A 20,981-nucleotide genomic window follows, 5' to 3' on the forward strand; every position below is an offset into this window, starting at 1 on the left:
TGTATTTCTTCCACTGGCTGCCCCTTTCTTTTAGAGATGTTTTTGAGATCAGGCATTTAGTTTTTAAATGTCACAGTGGTCTGGCCCCTTTACCTTATAAAGCTTTTACATCCACACACCACCAGTAGAGCTTTCCCATGATCAGAAGCAAGTTGATCCCAGGATTTGGGTCGTGACCAGGGGAGACAGAACTTTGGTAGCTACAGCTGTGAGTCAGCTGGAATTTTTCGAATGACTTTAAATCTCTTTTAAAAATCATTTTAACTTGGCTTTTAAAATCTGAGAACACAATCCTTTGGCCAGTCCTTGTTTTTTCTATGCCCTTTATTATTTTATTGATTGTATTGTCAAACTTGTATTTTATTGCTAATTGCTTTTTATTATTCTGTTATTTTCATTCTCTATTTGATTTGTTATTCACATGTACAGCACTTTGGTCAACTTTTCGTTTGTGAAGCCCTTTATAAATCAAAAAATTATAATGGTGATAAATAAACATGATCAATTCTTTGAAAGTCTGTCAACCAACAATGTCAACGAAGATTATGTTATATGATGTTATAATGTGGTCCCGCAAAAAGTGAATCAGGGCATTCGTCCGCTTTATGTGTTAACATAAAGTGGATAACTGCCACGGTTCACTTTGTATGTTATATTCTTCACTTATTTTATGCTTTTATTAAACAATACATGTTATTTTTTTCATTTCAATGCCATAACATAAAATAGTGTAAATTAAGGGGGGGGGGGGGACTGCGCGCGCCAAGTGGTATTTAAGAATAGTATTATATTATATTATATTATATTATATTACATTATATTATATTATATTATATTATATTATATTATTATGTCATTAACAGCATTGATGGATAACTAAATTAAAAAAAAAATTGAATGCAAAAAAAAAGACATTTTTTTATGTGCGCAAACTCTAAACCACGTGAAGTAAAGTTCTGAACTTCCGGCAACGATCCGCATCGTTTATGCACCGTCGAGTTGGTGCGTAGAGGACGTTGAGGGGAGATGTTATTAGTAAATCGCCTTTTCCAGAATTTCTAATGGTTTTCGACGCGCTGCTGGAAAGCAGGCGGACTGGAGCGGCCCTGTTGAGTAGGCTGCCAGTAAATCCCCACAGCGCAGGCGGAGCCTCGCCGGTCTGACTCTGGGGCGTGAACGAGCTGCCGCCCGGCCGGTGGGCGCGCCCGCTGCGACGTTGCGGAGGCTTCAAGATGGCGGAAGCCCTGACACCTCAGGAGCAGCTGGTAAGGGTTTCTTCGCTTTTTCTCCCCCTCGCCCTCTGTATTTGTCCGCGTGTGCGCATGTCATCGCCACTTTAATCTCTATCCGACAGAATTAAAGCAAAACTGTCTCACCAAATACGTGGTTTAGAAAAACCTGGTGTGGTAAACAGTCGCGGGCCGACCGTTCGCTCTCCTAGGCTACTGACTCCCGTGTGACTGACAGGAGTTAGCATGCGTGCTAGCCCGATGGCGTTTTCTTGTAGTAAAGTAGGGGGGGGGGGGGGAAATTAGCCGGCATTGTGTCTCTAGTCCTAACCTGGCGTGGCCCACATGCATGTGTTCGGAATGCATTCCTTATCACCGCAGCTTGATTTATGACGTCGTAGCTAAGCGCGTATCGGCGCGTTTAGTGTTGTTTAACATCAGAGATTCCGCTCCCACATGTAGACCTAGCCTCAAGCTAATGCTAGCAGCTATTGTTGACTTGCATGGAATATCCTCGACAGCTGCCTTGGTGGAGTTTAAACACATTTAAAGGGACGACATTCCGAATAACAACAACAAAAATAAATAAATATATATATATATATATATATATATATATATATATATATATATATATATATATAATATAGTGTTTTTGCTTGAGTTGTGAACTGTCGTTTTATAAAGCGACGGAGTGGAAACGGACCCGAATCCACTTTGTCAACTGGCGGTGTCTGTCGGATGTGCTATCGCGCATTCACCGAAATGACACTCGGGTTCCTAGAGTTGTTGTTGCCGTCGCTTTCCATTGAACTTCTTGGTTTTTGACGCTGACGCCGCACACCAGACGTCACGCCGGGCTTGAGGTAGCGGCGCCGTCGTTTTAATGATCGCCCGCGTTGCTCATCTCTGTTACAGACAGCGGGATTGCCGCCCAGCTTCCCTTGTTGTAAGCTTCCCAGATTTGCCCATAGGTTTTTATTTATTTTTTATTTTTTTTTTAATGGCCCGCCTCATCTCTCGTTACCTGTAGCGTGAATCCTTTTTAATGACAGCCAAGCTATTCCTGGAGTGCATAAGACTTGTTGCCTTCTCTGATCGTCCTGTGCGTGCAGGAAAGCATCCTGGCGCTGATGTTCACAGTAGGGGGAAAAAAACAGGCTGGCTCCCTTCACAGCTCTGATGGGAGTTTTTCTCTCACAAACCTGGGGTGGGGGGGGGATATCAAATCCCACTGCCTGTGCTGGTGATTACTGGAGGAGGCCCATACACCGGCTTTATATGTAGGTCAGAGAGCAGGGGGAGAATTATACCATGACGATCTGAGGTGTGACCTTTCTTCTCCTGAACGGGAAAGCGGGCCCTTTACAATCGGCAAACGCGGCTCTTGTCATATTCGTCTGTTTTTTTCTTCTTCTTCCTTTTCCATTCTAACCATGCCGTCGACTGATTAATTATTTCCTGTCCCCGCTGCAGTCCATGGGGGCAAAAGCCACACATTCATCGTTTCTGAGGTCAAACATCTCGTGAAAACTATCCCGGAGTAAAACTGTGAGCACAGCAGACCCTGAAACGTGCAGCGAGAGGCTGTGTCGCCCCAGAAAGCTACACGACAACGGCGGGGACCGTATCGACATTTAGGACAGGGCTCGTCTTTGCTCCCTATAAAGACTCTGTTTAGTGATTTAATCGGTTTGCATTTTTTTCCCTGGAAAATACTTGCTGTTCCGTTCCGCTGATGAAGCAACAAATGCACACAATGTTTTATTTTTAAAATGTGCATAGACCGCTAGCTGGAGCTTTAAATAGTGAATGGCTTTGTCTTGAGTGTCCTATATTTTTTCAGGAAGCTAAACGGCAATTCATTTCCAGTTCTTGTGTTGTTGACAGTTTTTGTTTATTAGGAGTCTTGGTGACAATTGTTTTGCATATAAACACTGGGTGTAGGACATTATAGGCCGTGGGCCAGAATCTGTAGGACGCTTCCTTAAGAAGTTTCGTATGAACTGTCAGGGGGCAACTTTCTTCCACCAGGATAAGTTGCTACACATAGCAGTGATCTCAAAACACCAATGTTCCCACGTTTTCGCTTGCACATTAATAAGTTATAGCCGATAAAAAATCTAAACTGTGGCGCTCCGGTCCAAGAGGTCACGTGATTCGATTTTTGCTGCTCAGCCAATCAGATCGCTGTATTGTCAGCTGTGCGCGTTCATCAGTTCATCATGGCTGCGCTCGTAAGATGTTTGTATGCATTTGTTTCCAGATGAAGAAAGCCCAATAATAGCATTTTCTGGCGCCAGCTGGCAGAGATCTTGATGGCAAGAAAAAAATAAATAGCCCAGACCATCTGTCCATCCATCCATCCATCCATCCATCCATTTTCTAACAGGCTTATCCCCGCTGGGTTTGCGAGGTGCTGGTGCCGAGCTCCAGCTGTCAATGGGTGAGACGCGTTGTATAAACTCGTTGTGCCAAACGAGTTATCCCCTTCGGAATTTGTAGAATTTTGTATTGTATTTTTGAAATCAATAAAAGTTTTAACCTCCAGCTTTGTGAAGTCTAAATATTTTAAACATCACATTCTAGTAAAATGAAATTTATTTTTTTTAAACTCCTAATACGTTGTTCTATTTTTAAAAGAGACATATCTCGTTTTCTTAATACGGTTAATATCTCGATAAGGTTCTTGGTTGAATTAAAATCTTATTAAATCTGATAATTTTGGCTGTGCCTTTATTCAGTGTTCATTTGATCACACGTGAAATCCGCTTTATATAATCTATTCATGCGGGTTTAGCTACCAAAAAAGAAAAAAAGAGAACCAGCAGACAGCTGTGATGGACTTAGGAAGGTGGATTTTGGTTTCAGCAGACAGACATTCGACAATCTAATAACATAAAGCTAATATTTTCGTGACACATCTGGAAATGACCGTTTTCTTTCTCATAACGTATTATACTGGATGGATGGATGAACGATAATGTAACGACACCATTGCTATATTTCGTTAAGAAAAGTAAAACATCCTCATTTCCACGCCTAATAGGTTGGAAATGAGGCGGAGTTGACTAGATTCATTCTTCCAGCTGAATGCGCTCTTGGCGCAGGGAATACAAATTCTGGCGGGGATAAGTCGTTTGGCACAACGACACCTGTGCTATCCTAGCGCAGCAGGTCTTGGTGATATCACAGTAAATTGGGCAAAAGTCTGGACTATTTCTGCCCTGCGATGGACTGGTGACCTGTCCAGTTTATACAACGCCTCTCGCCCATTGACAGCTGGAGATAGGGACCGGCACCTCGCGAACGCAGGGATAAGCGTGTTAGAAGATGAATGGATGGATGGATGGATGAATGGATGGATGGTCTGGGCTATTTATTTTTTTCTTGCCATCAAGATCTCTGCCAGGTGGCGCCACAAAATGCTATTATTGGGCTTTCTTCGTCTGGAAACAGACACAACAGAAACAACCATCTTACGGGCGCAGCCATGATGACGTGGTAAACTCGCTCAGCTGACAATACAGCGATCGGATTGGCTGAGCAGCAAAAATCGAATCACGTGACTTATTGGACTGGAGCGCCACAGTTTAGATTTTTTATCGGCTATAACTTCTTAATGTGCAAGTGAAAACGTGGGAACATTGGTGTTTTGAGATCACTGCTATGTGTAGCAACTTATCCCGGTGCAAGAAAGTTGCCCCCTGACAGTTCATACGAAAAGTCACCGTACAGATTCTGGCCCACGGCCTATTAGTACTTGCATCAAAAGAAAAACACTGTCTAAAATAACATTTACACACACATAATAAAACAGGGGCCAGAAAATGCATGTTACAATGGGTCTGACTTAGACTATATTGTAATGTATATATTTTACAATATAGTTCAATTTAAATGTTTATCTGCTTTGGATCTGCTTGACTTGTGGTGCCTTAAAGACTGCTGGCTCATCTAGGGCCGGACGATAATTCAATAACTATGTATTGATCAATAGACGTGTGGTTCAATAGAAAAAAAGGTTAATAAAAAGTTCAATAGAATAAGTTTTCCTTCCGTTTTGCGTTCTAACCCATCGTGTAGGTTAATACCACAGTCATTACAACCTCCCAACCAATCAGAAATGCAGACCAGGAATACTTGTCACCAAGCTCCGCCCCCTTCAAAGAGTTCAAAGAGCACGGTTCTTTTTCCAGAGACTTACAGTTTTGGTAAAAAATTGGTAGAATAAAGGGTTGAGTTTGAATTCAGTGTCCTTTATTTAAACCTAGGTCATTAATCTGCACTTAAAATAGATGTTTTGAATTTTCTGATAATTACTGATATCGACCAATATGATTTCTGTTTTATCAATATGCCCTAGGCTTATCTTGCATCAAATTTGATCGGCGATGGTGGGGAATTAAACTAACAGCAGGTTTATCGTCAGTAAAGTTTACATTCAGGGTGTCTGGAATCATAATGCAATATTCCTCCCATGTTGATTAGATATTAGAGAATAAATAAACATCCTACCCTCCAAAACCCCGTTAGTTAGCCTTGGTTAGGCCTCCCTGCTATTAAATATGTCAGTGTTAACCTGTTTTTAGGTAAAGCATTGTTAGTTTTCTGTAAGAATAAATAGCTTATAGCTGCTTTTCTGTGAAATTCACTTTTTAGATAAAACGTGATAAATCTGAGACATGTAGCAGTGCGCTGTCGACAGTTTTAGTTGCTTTCACTAATCCAGCAAAGTAGTTTGGCTCCTATCGAACTTCTGAGTGGTTTATTTGCTTTTACTCATTGATAGTGTGGAGCAAAATGCTCAGAGTTCCTCTTCAGTCCTCCGTCTGGAATACAGGACCAGAAGGTGGCTTTGAGACTCCTCATTTCTGCCAAAAACCTACAGTGGATTTCTGAAGGGATCCTTCTGTCAGTGTTGATCGTTTTCAGTGAAGCTCTTTCTGGCTCCATGTTTGGAGGCTCAATGCGTCCTACTCTGGAAATGACAAGTAGCTTTGGCTAGAGGTCTAGAGGCTGACCCGTTTCCAACCCTCCCTAGATTTCCTCCTCCTCTTATTTTCTTTATTTTTCCTGCTCCCGCTTTGCTTCAGTAGCCAGTTTGAATTCATTTCCATCCTAACGGATATTGTTAGCCCCATTGATCATCTCACCGTCGATCTCCTCTGCTTGTCAGGCTGTGGAGGAGTTCCTGAGGGAAGTGAGGAGCAGAGAGCTCCCCCACAGCGCTGGGCTCGTCTCCCAGCCCACAGCTGTTAAGTTTCTTATGGCCCGTAAGTTTGACGTCTCCAGAGCCATCGATCTGTTCCAGGCATATAAGGTATGTCGTTGTTTTCTTTCACCATCGTGTTATTATTTCATTGTCCTTGGTTACTTGATGTAGTCCTACCTAATTGCATCGACATACAGTCGGAAAAACAGTTTGAACTAAAGTGAGCTGCTGCTTTTTACTCTTTATTTGCAAACAGTTTGACATTGTGCCATTTTCTTTCAAACAAAAGCTGTTTTTTCTTTCCTAAACCATGTTTAGGAAAAAGAAAAAGCCCAAAGTGTTGGTTTAGCACATTATCCGTCACTATGGACATAGCTTGCATGTTGTGAACTACTGCTGATACGTACTCTTATAAGCTATAGTATATGCCAGTAAAGATTGTTAAAAGTATTTTTTTTTTTAATACTGAGAAACCGTTCTTTGAATTCAGTGAATCTTAACCACATCTAATGTCGTATAATGTGATGACGGTCCATTACAGAAGAGAAGCTGTCTGAAAGAAGTGAGCGGCGCTCTGAGAAACTGTAGTTTGCTCCATTTAGACTCTCAGATCTCAGCCTTGCTCTCATGAGCCGCACTAAGCTAACCGGTTGCTTTTAATCCAGCCAAACTGCATGGATGTCGGACTCTTAGCAGAGTCCGTTAGTTTGTTAAATGGAGCTTCTATTCGTTCTGGTTCTGTGTATGGTAGCCCTGGCCGTCTGCAGTGGTACTGGCCCAAATCATGCTATGATTGGTTGGCTGACAGTCGTTGGTCTCTTCTCTTATGGGGACTGGATGCATTCTTAAAGCTCCACTGTGGGAACTGGGTTCTTCTTTAAATGAATCTCTTAATTACCGCGCTGCTAGATCTTTCAGTCCAGTCTCCATGTTGACTCGTAGCCCTCTGAGCTCTACGATAGTAGTCACACAACAGATTTTCTAGATCTTTAGATTCCCTTTTTTCTAGGTTAGAATCCAAGTTCTGGCAACCAGAGAAAAATCCTTTACTGTGAAAAAGAGCATGTAGTCGTCTGGCCTGTTGGTCTGAGTCTAATATGTGCTGGCAGACCTATTTATAGCCTTTTTAGTGTATGTGCTGTGAATAGCGTTTGCTTTACCTTAAATATTCACTAGCTCCCCTTTAGATCTGGGATTTCAGGCTTTAGAACCTTCAGCATCAGATCTTCACTCTTTATAGTTCATTAGATTTCTTTGTTCATGTTTTAAGCCTCGGTTGTTCCACATGTTCTTACTTGCTTTTCTCAAACTTTAATTGACTTCTGTAAAAAAAAACAAAAGAAACCCACTAATGATAACGTCTTTGCTCTGTTCATCCTGTGTTTTTACTAGAATACCCGGATCAAAGAGGGTATCATCAATATAAACCCCGATGAGGAGCCCCTCCGCTCCGAGCTGCTGAGTGGCAAATTTACCGTCCTGGTTAGTACTAAAGACGTTGTTGGCACATAATACAAAAGGAGCACCGGTTTACAAGCACTCAGAGGACTTTCATCTGTGCAGATGTGACTTGTTACCTTCTAGAGAGCAGCGGTGTCTGTTTAGCTTGGTTAATGTGCATTGTTTTAGTTGGGATTATCATGTTCCACTGACCTGTTGATGGTTCACACCAGCCTGGCCGAGATGCTAAGGGTGCCGCTCTGGCCCTCTTCACTGCTCGCCTCCATCGACCGGACGTCACCACCCACAAAGCTGTCCTGCAGGCCATCATCTATCAGCTGGATAAAGCCATAGAGAGGTAAACCAGCAATGTTCACTTTCTTTTTTCATCAAGCTTTGTTGCTTTTTCTTTTTTTATCAGTGATGTCATTTATTAGTGTAGTTTTTCCTTAAAACTCTCACCTTTCGATGCCTCTAAAACTATATGATATCACAGGTTGATTTCCCTGCAAGTATCAGAAGATGGGAAAAGAAAACTGAATATCATGCCTCAAAGCCTCTAGTAGTCATAACAAAATCTTCATTTTATGACATTTTTTCTAATTAATGATAAAATACAGTCCCTTTGTAAAGTATCCACACCTCGTCAGCTTTTTAAATATGTTGTCACTTTAGAACCACAAGCCAAAGTGTTTTGTTATAATTGGATGTGAGTCAATGCAAATGAGTGCATAATTGTGAAAGTGAATGAAAGGCCTGTTCAGCTCTGCTATAAACCTTCATCTTTGCTGATTGGATTTTTAATGGAAGCACATTAACAGCGACACATGTGGCAGTGGCGCCCATCCAGAGTGATGGTGAGCGAGCGATGCGTCTGTAAGATCAAATACTCCGAGTCGCTTGAAATGATTAAGGCTCAGATTTATGCTGGTTACAGACTGTTGAGCTTTAACAGGCAAAATCTGAGGAAACGGAGAATAAATAATGTGACTTCTTCAAAGTTCAGCATCAGCACCGAGATTTAAGTTCATAAAACACAGTATTAACTAAGCTGACACCTTGCTTGCGCAACTTTTAGCATAGGTACAGCGTAGAAATGATGTAATAAACATGTACGGGCACTACACGCATATTTTGCACCCGCCAGGAGTAGTTGTATATGAAAAAATAAACCCAGTCACCCTTATGAGGTCCTGATATCAGCCAGTCGATGAAATCCAGATTGTTGAGTTAACATTTTTTTTTTGTTCAAACTAAAGAGAAGTCAGGTAATTAAAATCTGAAGCGGTCCACCGCAGCTCCGCCACGTTTAGGGTCATCGTGCTGCTGGAAGATGAACCTCTGCCCTCAAGTCTTCTGCGAGTCCTAACTGGTTTGCTGCTGCCGTCTCTTTGTGGGCGGGTCATTTCACCCGTGTCCCGTTTCATACATTTGCAGCTTGCTCAGTCCTGCTGTGGACCACAGGATGTTTTGCACAGACCCATGAGTCAATTCATAAACTCCAGCACCAAGCGGCTGCTGCTGCTGCTGCCGTCCTCTCCCTTCTTTACCTTTTCAAACATGATCAGACGAAACGCGTGGGTTTCGGCCTGTGGAAGAGGCAGAAGTGAGCGTCAGGCGTTGGATAAAAACTAAAAAAAAAAAATAGTTGCCAAGCAGAATGTGGCAAAACAGTGATTTAAATAAAGCAGTTCTGTTGATCGTTTAGAAGCAAAATTGAATGATTTGCTTAAACACTGACCAGCTATCCTGTTCTTCCATAAAGTTTGTATGGTGGGCTCCATTTGGTAGAGCTGCATGTAGAACCTCAGTATACGGGGCACCATGTGCTGCCTGGCAGCTTTATACAGGGCTATTAGACTAAAGAGCTGAATATAAAAGTGCTATTTCTTTCAGACTTTTCCTTTTTATTTAAAAAAAAACGTTCACAAATAGTTGCGTGTTTCTTTGTGCCGATCTAAAGTACAAAATGACAGAGAATTTTGGTTTGTGGTTGTACTGTGAGGAAAAAAAAATGTCACAGAGCAGAAACTTATGGGTGACGAATACTTTTGCGAGGCTCTGTGAAGAAAGACTTAATGTAGTGATGTCATTATCTCCTAATTTATGCCATGTTCAGTAGCGTCTAGGTCGATCTTGTTCTCGTTTTCATGTGCAAACCTTCCTTTCTTTGCAGTTTGCAAACTCAAAGAGACGGACTCATATTTATTTACGACATGACGAACTCAAGTTATGGAAACTTCGACTATGAGCTCTGCGTCAAGATTCTGAATTTGCTCAAGGTAAGCGCGCCTCTCGTGTTTCTTAATGTCACCCGTATATTTGTGTGTCTGGCCTAACGGAGAGCGCTTTCTATTATTTTTGTGTATCTCCCTGCATTCCCCAGGGGGCATTTCCTGCTCGGTTAAAATGCGTCTTCATTGTTTCCTCGCCGCTTTGGTTTCGAGCGCCGTTCGCCGTTCTTCGCCTTTTTGTCAGAGAAAAGCTGAGGGAGAGGGTAAGGGCATCTGCTGTCCTGGGTCGGTAGCAGGTCAGAGGGGAGTTATTTATTTAGTATTGTCCTTTCCCCCAGGTGTCTACAGTGAGAGCTCATGAGTTGGTCAGTCATATCCCGGTCTCCTCCCTCCCCGAGCACCTTGGCGGGACGTCGCGGTACAGCCACGTGGCCTGGATCCAGTCGTGCGTGAACGCGCAGACCGACGCGGTTCAGGGCGACACGCCAGAGCACGACGGGCACGACTGCGTGGGAAGCTTGTTGCGCTCCTACAGCCTGGACAATAGCAACACGAGCCTTGGTTCAGTGCCTTCCCACCCCCACCAGGACACGGGGCGGGCCACGGCTAACGCCAACTGTTACGACGACAGCAACGCTAACCCTCAGAACCACGTGGAGGGCAGGACTCGAGGCCCGGGCCAGTACCCACCGGGCTCCAGCCCCGGCGCGGACAAGTCCCAGGGGAACCACCAGCACTGGAACGGCTCTGCCCTGAGCGCCTCAAACGCCAACGGCCGCGGCTGCCGGGCCTCTCCCCAGCCAGACGCTCCTCCCAACGCGAAGCGGGCGCAGAAAGCCGACGAGGGCTCGGCCGCCGGCGACGCGGCTCAGGAGGAGGTTCTGAAGGAGGAGCGGGAGCAGGAAGGCGTGCCTCCGCTGCCTCAGAAGGCTCTGCCTCGCCCACCCAACCAGCCTTCTTCACAGTCCCCGCCCCTGTCGTCACCGTGGGCTCCAGAGGACGAGGAGGAGGAGGAGGAGAGCCGCTACACGGAGGCGTCCGTTCACATGCCGGACCAGGGAGGAATGACGGTACACGAGCTGGTGGAGTATGTGAAGAGGAAGAAGAAACGGGGCATCTATCAGGAGTACGAGGACATCCGTAAGGAGCCTCCGGCAGGCAGCTTCGACTATTCTAAGTAAGACTGAGTCTGTTCCCAGCTCTGTGTCTCTCCCTCTGCTGGTTTAGGAAAACTCTGCCGCGCGGCAAATCCACACCCAGCCCACATGACTGCAGTCTAAACTCAAACTGTCTTTGCAGGAAAATGTCGAATCAGATCAAGAACCGGTACAGCGACGTTCTATGCTTGGACCAATCACGGGTCAGACTCTGTCAGCTCTGCGATAACGAGGATGAGGTAATAATCCACTCCTTGTTCTTATCGCTGACCTAGTGCTTTGTCGTTGTTTTCACAGTCTGCAGGTGTTTCACGTTTCATTTCATCTCGTTTTTCTCTGTTTCCATGCCTGTGGTCCTTTTTCACAGTTTGCCAGGTCACCACCACAAGCTTCAGTGTATTTTGTTAGGAGAGACCGACACAAAGTGGTGCATAATTGGAAAGTGTAAAGAAAAGAGATTTTATGTTTTTAGATGCAAGACTGGCCGGTGTATCTCCAGCTCCTGATTACTCTGTGCTTATTTTTTTTTTTTTACTCAAATTACACTCTTCCAGCGTTATTTTAGAGACTTTCATTCTTTCCCATTTTTCCTACCAAAATAGTTTGGGTCCAGTCAGACTGGATGGTGAACATCTGTAAACATCAGTCTGGGCTGGACAATGATTGGCCAGTTTATCACCTTTACGCTTCTATCCAAGCCAGGCTATTGAAGCTCTGTGTTTTGAAATGCGTCCTCACAGCATGCCGCGGCCGCCATGTTTCACAGAGGGGATGATGTGTTCAGGGTCATCTGACCACAGCACCTTATTCTGCATGTTTGCTGCATCCCAGGCCAGGCTTATTGCAAGCTACCAGCGCGTCTTCCTTCGGCTTTCTTTCAATGCCGTTCTTCCACTATTTATGGAGGACACAACTAGCCGTTGTTCTGTCAGCAGATTGTCCCACCTGAGCTGTGGTCCTCTGCAGCTCCTCCAGAACTCCCATGGGCCTCCATGCTGTTGTCGTACTCGTTTGGTTTCTTTAACTACCGTCGTTCTCTGAGATGTTCAAGGCTTGCAGTGGATTTTTTTTTTAACCTAAATTCTCATCAGACTTTCTCAGATTTTGACACCCAGGGATAATATTCCTTGTGCCTAACAATTACAATTCGTTTTATGTTTTCCTTTCACATAAAATCTCTAAAGATACATTGAAGCCAGTGTAACATGACCAACTGTGGGAATGGTTTTTGGGCTCTGAATGCCTTTGTAAGGACCTCCTTGGTCTTTTCATCGGACTCTGTCATAGTTGTCCCTTACATCCATCTACTAGTCAACTACACTCCGTATTCTAATAAAATGTTTATAAATAGCATCATCTATTTCAGTGTTTTCCCACAAGAGGCTGTGGGCTGTAACCTGACTTGTCTGTTCTGTTTTGTTTGCAGACATCGGATTACATAAACGCCAGTTTCATGGATGGGTACAAGAGAGGCAATGCCTACATCGCTACTCAAGGTTAGAAACTCTAGGTCTGGTTTTCTTTTTGCCAATTTTCTAGTCCAGTATTAAGTGTGCTGAAATATATTCTACTCAGCTAATATATGGATGCAGGCCAGCCTGTCTTGTCGACTAATGTGTAATAAGAGTTGTGCAGCAGACTCACTGCTCTCACTTCCAGATGAACATTAGGGATCAAAGGTTCACAAATAGCTCAGTTTGGAACATAGTTTGGTTTTGGATTCACTACTTATTATTTTTCTATGAAGGGAAACCAACATTGATTTGTTTTTTACTTTATTCAACGGTACAACTATAGAAAGAATATTTTCTCAAGTGCATTAAAATGAACATACATCAAAGTGAATATTTAGAACATAAGTCTGTTTTTTTTTTTTTTTTTTTTTTTTTTAGATTAGCATTAGCATCAGCTGTGCAGGTTTATAAAGGTGGCATAAGGTGCTGGTTGAAGCGATGAGGATGAGGGAACTGTGTAAGGTAGCTCTGTGAGGTCCGGTGTGTTTAAAACCTGGTTTGGTGAGTAAGCAGCGTGGCGCTATGTCTGCTCCACTAAAGGATCTAAATGCTTAGGCCTGGTCCGCAACTGGGTTTGTTTTTAATATTATTATTTAATTACATAATGTGACTTTTTAAAGTTTACGAGGCACCGTAGATTTTTGGGTTTTACCTGAACACATAAGTTTCAGCATGCGTACAGCCCTACAGCAGCGCTGTTTGTTCGGTACGTGCATGTCCAGGTTTACCTGGAGAGATGGACTAACAGGAGCTGATTGCCTCTGCTTCTTGCTGCTGGCTGTAATATGGCCTGTTTACATGGTGAAAGCACACATTACCTGCCTCTTATGTGCTCTCTGTAAACTGCAAATAGAGCAGCACAACTTGCCTTTTACAGTCGTTTCATTGTGTTTGGCTGGTTGAATAAAAAGCCGCCGGGGTCTTTCCTTCTTCCCTGCTGGCGTAAAGAAATCTAGCCTGAAGTGTTGAGCAGTTCCTGTTTGCAGCCGAGCTAGCTCTGAAAAGCCAAGCATAGTTTTAAACATTGTTCATTAATTCACTTTGGGAAAATTTAGACATTGCCCTAACATGGATTATGTTTTACTATGATCTAATTCTGATATTGGTTTAAAAATGGTTTAAATTGGTTTAAAAATGTCCAGAAGTTTGCTTTGAGACCAACGGTTTTCCACTTCCCCACTAAAAACAACGTAAAGCTGCAAAACTCACTCGGCTTTAAAGCAAAATATATCTTCTCAAGGTTTTGGGGTATATCTAAAAGATTTTCTTTTTATGAACTAAAATAACCACAATAACTATTTTGATTTTCCTTTCCAGTTTTAAATCAAAGCATAATATAACTTTTAGGGAAAGCACACTTTCCTGATGCTCTACATATCTGACTTTCTATCCTGCAGGTCCGTTGCCAAAAACATTTGCTGACTTCTGGCGAATGGTGTGGGAGCAGATGGTACTCATCATTGTCATGACCACCAGGTGAGATTACGGTCTGCTGTTGTGAAACTTTCTGCAAACTTGCATGAATGCTCAGGAGTGATGGGTTGGACAGTAAGCAAGCCTTTAACACGGTTTTCCTAGGGTTGTAGAGCGTGGACGTGTCAAATGCGGTCAGTACTGGCCTCTGGAGGAGGGTAGAACCGAGCAGCACGGATACTTCATGGTTAAGAACACACACATCCAGGTGTTTCAGGACTTTAAACTCTCCCATCTTGAACTATACAACACGCAGGTAAATCAGAAGCCTGGTTAAATGTAAAAGATGTATAAGAGGTGAAGATTTTAATATCAATATAAGCTAGGGGGAGCTTCTAAGACTGAGTTTTGCATATTAGAATAATCAGATCTCATTGCCATTATCTTACAACTGTATCTTTTCTCTCTCTTTTGACATCTGTTGGACATCTCCGTTTTTAGTCCGGAGAGAAACGGGAAATTTGTCACTACCTCTATGTCAGCTGGCCAGACTTTGGGGTGCCTAAAAGTGCTTCTGCTATGCTGGACTTTCGCGAGCATGTACTTGAAAGAAGGAAGTCAGCAGTCCAAAGCCTGGGGTCCAGCTGGAGGGGCCCTCCAGGGGGCCCTCCGGTGGTGGTGCATTGCAGTGCTGGCATCGGACGTACAGGTAATCGCATCGCTCCATATCGGCTGCGTCTACTCTAAGCTTAGTAATAGGAATTTTCATCACGGTGAATTTTAAATGATTGGGTTCGATTTTTCTCCAGATTTTTCTGCTTTACATGAAAGTCTGCATGCTTCATGTTCTTATACATATTGTTTGGAGTTAGTTTTAATAGGTTCAAAAGTGAGTGTTTGGTTTAAGTAAAAAAAAAAAAATCCTTTAATCTATTCCTCATTTTCTTAGATTTGTTACGGGTTCAATGTGATTGTGATTAGTTGTGTATTCTTTTGAGTGTGGCTATTTTATCGCTCTCTTCGTGGCTGTTTCTTGTCAAGGCACATTCTGCACACTCGACATCTGCCTGTCACAGCTGGAGGACGTAGGCACGGTCAACATCCATCAGACGGTGCGGAGGATGCGCACACAGAGGGCCTTCAGCATCCAGACCTGGGACCAGTACTATTTTTGCTACACTGCCGTCATAGAGTACGCCCAGCGACACGGGAGACTGAGCCCAGTGCAGTGGTCTGACTCAGAACTGGAGACGGACAGCGAGTGAGACACGCTTGCACGGGTGGTTAGTCGGACGTGAGCATAAAAAGTCATAGGAATGAAAATCAGAGGAGCAGCGTTTCTTACTAAAGGATGGAGGTGATCCTTTGACCATAGGAGAGAGAGGATAGTGGACTCCACCAGTTGCTCTTCCCTCACATGGGATGCAGTTGAAGAGCCGGAGCCCAAGATGCAGTGCAGTAGAGGCTATGCGCTGCATCCGCCATGAGCAAGCTGGCCTGCCAATATCCAAGCTCCCCCTTTCTTTTTTTTCTTTTTTTTTTTTTTATTAAGCAAACTACAGAGGGGAGGGGCTTGGCCTGCCCTTACACGCCACGGTGACAAAAGCGTTGTACGACTTGTAGCATTTTTATATCGACTTGCACATTAGGAATGATGAACTTGAGCCTTCCCCCCCATGAAGCCCCCCAAATCCAAGTCTCAGTTCCTTTTTTTTTATATATATATATATATTTCTTGTTGCTTTTCAAACCAGTCTGGTTACAGATGAGACACGACGTGTGTTGAAAGGTGAAACTTGAAAACATTTCTCCTCAGTTTTTTTTTTTTTTTTTTTTTTTTTGCTCATTTAAGACGAAATGGTTTTTGGTAAGAAATTGGTTGTGACTTATTACTTTGCGAGCCATTTGTTTCGTTTTCATTTTATCCAACTATTTCATATCCTTTTTTTTTTTTCTGATGACAATTTTTTTTTTTATATGCGTTTCATATTTGTGCATATTTAGACTAACTTTTTAAAGCCAAAGGCCTCACCCTGAATGCTTGGATGTACTCCTTCCTGAGATGCTATAGACTGAAGCCCACATATATTCCTTTAACATATATGTATATTTTATTGCGCATAATAACATCCTCTGAAATACATGCTTAAAATGCCTAGCAGAGTTTAATTGACTTAACCTTGAGAGAGAAGATCTATGTAGCAAACCAGACAGAGAATAACTAGAGTTCTGGGTTGTTGTTTTTTTTGGGGGGCTGAGTCTCTGATAAGTCAGGTTCTAACACCATATCGCTGATATATGCTGTACATGCGTTGAGACTGGACGTTCTTGAGTAATTTGGCCTTAACTCGGTTCACTGCCTCAAACAGAGCCTTGGAGGAGTATTTATACCCCTTGAACTGCTTCACGTGTTCTCACGTTACAGCCGCAGCCTTCGGTGTATTCTGTGGGGATTTTGTGCCGTAGACCAAGACAACGAAGTGCATAAATGTGAAGTGGAAGGAAAACGGGACGCGGTTTCTAAGACGTACAAACGAAAATCGGCGTCTTGTGTTTGTATTCAGCCTGCCAATCACTGCAATTAAATAATTGATCTATTGCGGTCACCCCAGGTTCTTTTATCTGATGTTTTCTATTGTAGACTTCTGTAGTAATACAAAGACTCTTGATACCAAAACTATATTTTACCATATTTAATCTAAAAGGCAGAGGGATGTTTACAGCTTCAGTACCGGGCTCTCATACACAGCAACGCAACTTGCAGATTTCGGTACGCCAGAGAGCCCCGTTCAATTACTCACACAGACATTAAGTAGGACCCACTGTGTCCACTCATTCAGGGGCGTGCCCAGTAGGTGTTCTGTTCATCACATTGGTGCAGAGGATCATGCTATAATGCAGACGTGTCCAAGCTGACACATCTTCCCCTAATCGGTCATTCTTTCCAGTCTAAGTATGTCAGACTGCGTGTCTCCAGAGTCTGTTTATCTGTAATTTCCATAGTAATGGACTTTGCAGTCCAGTCTCTGTAATTGCTGCCGATGTTGAGCGAAATGTTTTGGCCGTTCTTTGCCTCCATAGCTCAAGCTCAGTCAGGTTGGATGGAAGACGTCCTTAAGCTGAGTTTTGGTCCGGACTTAATCGCACATGAATGCGCGTTGATGTAAGCCACTCTGGCTGTGTTTAGGATGGCTTGTCCCGCTGGATTTCGCCCCGTTAGAAAACCATGACCACCACCTCTATTCCTGCTGATTAAAAAAAAAAAATAATATCCCCACATCATGATTCACTGTAAGGAGTTTACTGTTTCTGATCTTAAACCTTTTACCCACGTCTTTCTCCTACCTGATTTGTGGCAAACTGCAAATTGTACATCTCATGGTTTTTCTTAGAAACAATACCTTCTTGCTTCTTGTCCATAAAGGAGAGATTTGTGAAAATAGTAGTTTTCCTGTCTGCAGAGTCTCTCACCTAACCTGGTGGATCCCTGGGTGTTGATAATTTTCCTTCCACCTGACAGTTATGCACCACTTCGCGTCGGTCAGTCACCTAAGATCCCAGTAAATGCACTGATGTTTGTCGTCGTGGTCCAGCAACTAAGCCTTAGTGATAAAGTTCAGTGAGAATGAGTACTTTAGCAAAGCTCTGTAGCTGTCGTAACAAAACCACCTGTTGACCTTGTATAAAAATGTTTTTATTTTTTTTAAATCACCCTCCACCACACAGTAGTTGTTTGATTCTTGGGGTGTTTTCTGCCTCAGATAACGGTGCCTTCATGTTTTCGTTAGTGTAATGTGTTGCTATTATGTTGAAACGCCCAAACTAGTGCACTTGCTTACAGCACATCTAGAGTCACAAAGGACGTCCAGTTTAGAGCCCACTACTTCAGAAAAAAATAAAGAAAAACAAAAGTAGTGTTGTATTTAATAATAATAAACTCTGGTTTGAGACATGGCTATACTTTGATCCTTTGACCTCAGGGGGTAACTCTAGTTTTCCTTTTTTTTATCATTATTTTCTAAGTGTCAAAGATCAGTTTCTTGGTTTGTATCTGATAAGAAGCAAAACCTTTTTAGGAAAACGTCCTTTTCTTTTGTATTTTTTTTTTTACTGTATATTTTATCCTACTGTATTTGTCTTTGTACTTCTACAATATCAAAGTCCGTGAATGTTGGTACGATGCTACAAAGAAAACAGACCAGTTATTACATATAAGCTGAACAACTCTCCTGGGGGAGTGAAATGTATTTTTGTTGTTGTTGTAGACAGAAAACATTTTTGGTGAAAATTGTCACTTGTCATAATATTTTCAGAACTAACATGTAAAAGTGGTGTTTGTCCAGTTTTTGGGGAAGTTTTCCTTTTTTTTTTTTTTTTTTTTTTTAGGGGGGGCTGTAACTGTTTCCTAACGGTATCACAGAACCCGCAGTAAGGATGATGTTACCAATCAGTGGTCTCGTACCCTAAGCCAAGGACAAAGCAAAAAAAAAAAAAGCTATCAAGAGGAATAATTACCAAGTTAACGAACTATAAGCACCTATTCTTTCTGTTGTACGTATAATTGGAGGTAATCAGCATGGAATGAGAGCCTTGAATGTGTTTGGGGGGTAATGGTGTCAGAAGTTAGTCAAACATACATGGATAGTTTCTTGTGAATGTGGACCCTGCAACCCTTAATGCCAAAGGCCCAGGCTCACCTTAGAGATGATTTTTTTTTTTTTTAAGTTTTAACATTCTCAACCGTCTTCTTGCATGGACGCTACCAGTGCAGCCTTTCAGTCGTATGCACCGGATCTCCAGAGCACTTCGGCTACGTTGCTAACCTTTAGGTAAAGCTGCGGAACGCGTACGGAGGAGGGGTGCTGGTCCCTGTGCTTTTATTCTTTATTTTTCTAAGGAAAGGATAGAATACATTTCAGACTGGTCTTTGTTTTTCACATGTGATTGAATTATGGCCTTTTACATGCTGTCAACCCATTAAAGCAATGATCTTACTATCTTGAATGAATCCGGGCCTGGTGTTATATTCACTTGACCAAGTTGGGACAAGAGATGGTGACATGTAAAGCATATTTTTCACTTCACCTGCTGATTTGTTTAGAAAGGAATAATTAATACTAGAGGCTTATATTCTTGAACCCTCAGTTTGGTCAAATGTGTTTTACAAGTAACACAATACAGGTACTTCTCATTAAAGTGTAGTTCATTAAAATAAAAGTTCCCAAAATTAAACTCGTATAGATTCATTATATCTAGATTGCTATATAAATATTGATATTTTAAGTGTTCAGTTAGATGAAAACCTGTCATTTGTTTTCTTGGAAAATTGCAATATCAAGCCCAGTTAAAAAAAAAAAAAATTGACTTTTAAACCAGAAATGTACATGGCCATGTTGTGGCTATTAAATAATAAATCACTAAGCCACAGGTCATTGCTAAAGAATATGGCTGTTCAGAGTACTGTATGCAACATCAAGTCCAGTTTCTACAGTCTGTGTGTCTGCTGGTATTCATCTGCTGTGGTTAAAAGTCTGAAGACGAAGCAGCCGTCTACCAGGAAGTCTTGGAGAAGTCATGCTTCCCTACTGCCTCGCATACAATTCAATTTATATAGCACCAATTCACAACACGTCATCTCAAGGCACTTTACAACGTTAAATTCAATCAAATCATACAGATTGGTCAAAAAGTTTCCTGTCTAAGGAAATCCAACAGATTACATCAAAGTTGACAAGCAGCATTCACTCCTCTTGAAGGAGTGTAGAGCTACAGGGAGAGTCGTCTGCATTGTCTGTGGCTTTGCAGCAATTCCTCATACTGAGAATGCATGAAGTGACAACGGAGAGGAAAACTCCCCTTTAACAGGAAGAAAATCCTCTAGCAGAACCAGGCCCAGTGTGAACGGTCATCTGTCTCAACTGATGGGGGGGGGGGGGGGTTAGAGACAGAGCAGAGACACGAGAGACAAAAAAAGCACACATTGATCCAGGAAAAAAAGAAATGACAGAACAAAAAGTTAAAAGCTTGAAAGACAACAAGCAATGCAAATTGGAGAACTCAGCAGAGTGAGAGAAATAGACCCTGATGTCCTCCAGCAGCCTAAGCCTATAGCAGCATAACTATAGAGATAGCTCAGGGTAACATGAGCCACTCTAACTATAAGCTTTGTCAAAAAGGAAAGTTTTAACATTAGTCTTAAAAATAGACAGGGTGTCTGCCTCACGGACCAAAACTGGGAGTTGGTTCCACAGGAGAGGAGCCTGATAGCTAAAGGATCTGCCTCCCATTCTACTTTTAGAGACTCTAGGAACCACCAGCAGACCTGCAGTCTGAGAGCGAAGTGCTCTGTTAGGAACATACGGGGTAATCAGAGCTCTGATATATGATGGAGCTTGATTATTAAGGGCTTTATACGTTAGAAGGAGAATTTTAAATTCTATTCTTGATTTAACAGGAAGCCAATGAAGGGAAGCTAAAATTGGAGAAATATGATCCCTCTTGTTGATTTTCATCAGAACTCTTGCTGCAGCATTTTGGATCAGCTGAAGACTTTGAACTGCATTTTGTGGACTTCCTGATAGTAAAGAATTACAATAGTCCAGACATAAAAGTGACAAATGCATGGACTTGTTTTTTACCATCACCCCTGGATAGAATATTCTGGAGGTGAAAAAAGGAAACTGGAAACCTGTTTATATGGAATTTAAATGACATGTCTTGCTCACAAATAACACCAAGATTTTTTACTTTATTACCAGAGACCATCCAATGCCATCCAG

General features: G+C 42.5%; 1 protein-coding gene across 3 annotated transcripts; it reads left to right on the forward strand.

The window, feature by feature from the left end:
* Positions 1–1,006: 1,006 nt before the first annotated feature.
* On the forward strand, positions 1,007–19,206 carry ptpn9b (protein tyrosine phosphatase non-receptor type 9b). Of its 3 annotated transcripts, XM_021318012.2 has the most exons (14): positions 1,187–1,265; positions 2,706–2,780; positions 6,409–6,552; positions 7,837–7,926; positions 8,118–8,242; positions 10,061–10,166; positions 10,271–10,381; positions 10,457–11,295; positions 11,418–11,514; positions 12,702–12,771; positions 14,187–14,265; positions 14,368–14,518; positions 14,704–14,911; positions 15,244–19,206. In XM_021318012.2, the coding sequence occupies exons 3-14, from the start codon at positions 6,499–6,501 to the stop codon at positions 15,465–15,467; spliced, it is 2,154 nt and encodes a 717-aa protein (XP_021173687.2). In that variant the 5' UTR covers positions 1,187–1,265; positions 2,706–2,780; positions 6,409–6,498; the 3' UTR covers positions 15,468–19,206. The 3 variants fall into 3 exon arrangements, with proteins under 3 accessions (XP_021173686.2, XP_012720966.2, XP_021173687.2); XM_012865512.3 differs by lacking the exon at positions 2,706–2,780 and having other exon boundaries at positions 1,008–1,265; XM_021318011.2 differs by lacking the exons at positions 2,706–2,780; positions 10,271–10,381 and having other exon boundaries at positions 1,007–1,265.
* The last annotated feature ends 1,775 nt before the right edge of the window (positions 19,207–20,981 follow it).

The sequence above is a fragment of the Fundulus heteroclitus genome, chromosome 5, assembly GCF_011125445.2.
Source record: "Fundulus heteroclitus isolate FHET01 chromosome 5, MU-UCD_Fhet_4.1, whole genome shotgun sequence".
Taxonomy (NCBI): Eukaryota; Metazoa; Chordata; class Actinopteri; order Cyprinodontiformes; family Fundulidae; genus Fundulus; species Fundulus heteroclitus.